Here is a 3,773-nt window from a genome sequence, read left to right on the forward strand (position 1 = left end):
TATGTGCATATACTGTATATAAATGTATCTTTGAATGCTAATTGACACAGTGGTGTGTGCTCATTTCCCCGACCTCAGAGACCACCAGGATTACGGACATCACTCTTCACTTGTTTACCATAACCCGGAGGGATATTCGGCGGCGTGCAGCAGTATTGTGCGCACGACACACACACACACACACACACATAGGATCCATATACAACAGCTAGTCTCCAACGCACAGCGTCGGGAGGAGCGCCGATGTAATTTATCGGTAAGTGGACCCCGTAAAGCATTTCTCTACATCAGAATTCCGCGGGTCAGCGACAGCGGAATATTTATGGCGGACGCATGCACGCACGCGTGCGCACACGCGCGCCCTTCGCCTCTGCCGAGTAGGTGCTCCATTAAAACAAGGTGCAGGGCTGGTATGATCCGCAGCTACGGAGTCGAGAGAGCAAATAAATTATGGAAATGGAACGCTGCACACGCACGCTAACACATACGCACGCACGCACGCACACACAACATGTTTGATTTACTCTTGGCTGTTGTCAACATGTGGCTTTTATGTGGCAGACTTTGTCGTAATTCACAGAGGCAGTGCTTCCATTTGCGTTACGCACCCTTTCCTTTCCTTTCTCTCTGAACAGCAAAAAGATGAACAAAACACACACACGAACACCCAAACTCTACAAGACGGAGGAGGGAGACACTACAGGCAGTCTGTTTGTGTCCCGTTAAAAAAAAAAAAGAAATCCTTCTGGGTTATTGAACAGGGGAAAGGAATTTAAGTTTGAGTGCACCGAGGAGACCAGTCATCTCCAGAGGGAGAGCGTGTTTTACTGCACAAAACCAACCAGATCATTAGACAGGACAACCCGCCGAGGCAATACGCTAGGATTTCAGTACGTCTGTCGCAGGGGGGGGGGGGGGGTTGATCATAATATATTTCAATTGTACATGAGAGACGATGAATTTTACATGTGGAAATCAAAGGGATTTCCATTTCTTTTGACCGGAAAATAGACACTCAAGGTTCACAACCATCGCACCTATTGGTCACTTAAAGTGATCACTGAAGCTTCTGAAAAAATGGCATAACATAAGCCGCGACTCAATGCCCTTTGTTTGTGTGTGTGCGCCATTGAGAAGTATATAGAGTATTTAGTAAATAGAGTATTTCTGCATCTTAGTTATGTAGTACGTATGGGTGCATGTGTGAGCGTATGTCTGTGTATCCATCCACCATAGATTCCATGGGTGTGTGAGCGTATGTGTGTGTGAGTGTGTTTGTAAATGTGTATGTGTGTGTTAATGTGTATGTGTGTGTATGTGTGTGTGAGTGTGTTTGTAAATGTGTATGTGTGTGTACGTGCACGTGTTTGTTTGTGTGTGTGTTAGTGTGTGTGTGTGTGTTAATGTGTGTGTTAGTGTGTGTGTGTGTGTTAATGTGTGTGTGTGTGTGTGTGTGTGTGTGTGTGTGTGTGTGTGTGTGTGTGTGTGTGTGTGTGTGTGTTAATGTGTGTGTGTGTGTGTGTTTGTGTATGTTTGTGTATGGCTGTGTGCATGCATACCCGCTATCTGTGAAGAGGAACTCCAGGTGTGTCATGCAGACCTCCCACAGAGGGACACTGTAGCGCTGAGCCAGGACAGAGAGATCCTGTACACTGCATCATCCAGGGTTCTGGACACACGGACACACACACACACACACACACACACACACACACACACACACACACACACACACACACACACACACACACACACACACACACACACACACACACAGAAAGGGAAAAGAGAAGAATACAACACATTGCATTTCAATTCCTGCATGTAGAGTATTTGAGGTGATTCAAAAGTGTAAAAAGTATTTTCCCCAACCCCCATGGAGACAACGCGGTGAGATCAGGTTCCTTGAAGGCTATTCAGAAGAAACAATTCCAAGCAGCGCTCACAACCCATGGCCCGCCGATGGGGTGAGAATAGCTACGGCAAAGTTATTCACGCATCTGTCCTCGTTGCCATGAATCAAGGTTGCAATGCCACTTTGGCAATAAAGCTAGAAATAGGTTGGTTTAGTAGATGTTTTTTAACGTCATTGTGCGAACGTCAATGTGGGCCTCTTTGAAAAGGGAGAGGCGAGGTTAACATTAGTCTCGGCTAATATGCGGTTTTCTTTGAAACCTGTCCACATGCATACCGTTTCCAGGTGAGAATAACTATGCTTTTGAAGGCCTCTGCAGGTATTTCTCTACTGGCATCAAAGCTGCTGTGGGTACGATTGCATGGTTGAGGCAGAAAGAGAAGAAGAGAGTAAGACTCTCCCTCTCTGCTCCCGCCCTCCCTATGTTTCTCCACCAATGAGATGATAGCACTGTGTACACAAATGTGAACAACAGGGAAGATTTTATATATATATATATATACATATATATATATATATATATATATATATATATTTATTTATTTATTTAGAGGGCAGGCAACCAGAACAGATCCTCTCTCAGAGCATTTCACTCACTAATAGCTGACGAATGACTCCGGCACTTCTAATGGATAACACTCAAATTAGAATAATTTGATGGTTTAAATTACCGTACACTTCCCATGCACTTACCAACGAGGAGCTCTCTTGAACGCTGGCCCTTGAATCTTACCTACCGCGCCTCTAATACATTTTTCAATATGAAATGTATTCATCGCCGGCCAAGCGACAGTGTGGTCCTGGCCGGTCTGAAACCAATCTGGTGATGAGAGAGAGTGGGCTGACGGGCACGGGTGGGATTCGACTCACTCAGCAAGTCCCAAGATGGTGGCCTTCTTGTACTCTGAGTCAGAGCTGAATCGCTGGACATCCACGCCCCTGCCCAGCCCCTGTAACACCTGGGCCTGGGTGAAGTCCGTCATACGCTCGTTGTACACCAGCAGCTGGCCTATCAGGTCGCCGAGTTCCTCCGGCAATCGGAGCGCTGCGACACGTGCTTCGTGACCAATCGAATGAGTTCCTTGGGGTCCACCTTTAAAAAATTGAAGAAAGACAGTATGAGGACTAACAGCTGGTAGCTTTATTTTAATGATTCTGTCAATCTTTTAATTCCTAAAAGTCTAACACATTTGAAAAAAAATCTGGGAGCCCATCATTAAAATCGAGACAATTATTCAATACTTATTTTGCTACGGTCAAATAGTCATTTGGAATTTATTCATGTTATTTAATCATTATTTGCTTGGTACAGGATAGCATAAATATATATGACTGACAAGGCTCTTTGCTCCACGAAAAAAATTTCTAAGGTTCTAAGGTTAAAAATTGACGGCTAAATTGGCATGTGTGGTTGACCACTGGTACCGCACACAGTCTGCGAACCAGAACTTCAAAGGACTAAAAGCATTTCTTTAAATAATAGAAATAGCAACAGACCAAATCAAAGAAGCAAAAGGCTAACCCGGAATATAAATGGAGGATTTCAGGGATCCAGGTATATTTGAGCGGGATCCAGGTATATTTGAGCGTGGCGAGTTTAATCAGGAGATTTCATCCTCTTATTTTTTAATATTTATCCTTCATCCTTCTTTTTTTTAAAGATAATGCACAAATGTATCAGGAAGTGCAATTACCACATTGGCTCAAACCATAGGGAATTAGCTGACGGATGCGTTTATGATTAAGAATGTGACAAGCGCCCCAAGAGCTAGGAAGACCATCCCCAGCACAGTTCTAATTAAACCAGCTTCTCTTGTTGACTCCCGCTTCTTACTGGCTGCCACCCCAGTATGATAAG

General features: G+C 44.4%; 1 protein-coding gene across 1 annotated transcript in view; it reads right to left on the minus strand.

The window, feature by feature from the left end:
• The window catches only part of LOC311372911 (NBAS subunit of NRZ tethering complex-like), a gene marked incomplete at both ends in the record, with an annotated part of 10,293 nt that extends 7,285 nt beyond the window's left edge, over positions 1–3,008 (minus strand). The window contains 4 exon segments of the mRNA XM_084489836.1: positions 1,560–1,635; positions 1,638–1,669; positions 2,786–2,951; positions 2,954–3,008. Coding sequence (XP_084345962.1) covers positions 1,560–1,635; positions 1,638–1,669; positions 2,786–2,951; positions 2,954–3,008 — 329 coding nt within the window.
• Between the last annotated feature and the right edge of the window lie 765 nt (positions 3,009–3,773).

This window comes from Micromesistius poutassou, assembly GCF_964030765.1.
Source record: "Micromesistius poutassou genome assembly, contig: SCAFFOLD_1640, whole genome shotgun sequence".
Classification (NCBI taxonomy): Eukaryota; Metazoa; Chordata; class Actinopteri; order Gadiformes; family Gadidae; genus Micromesistius; species Micromesistius poutassou.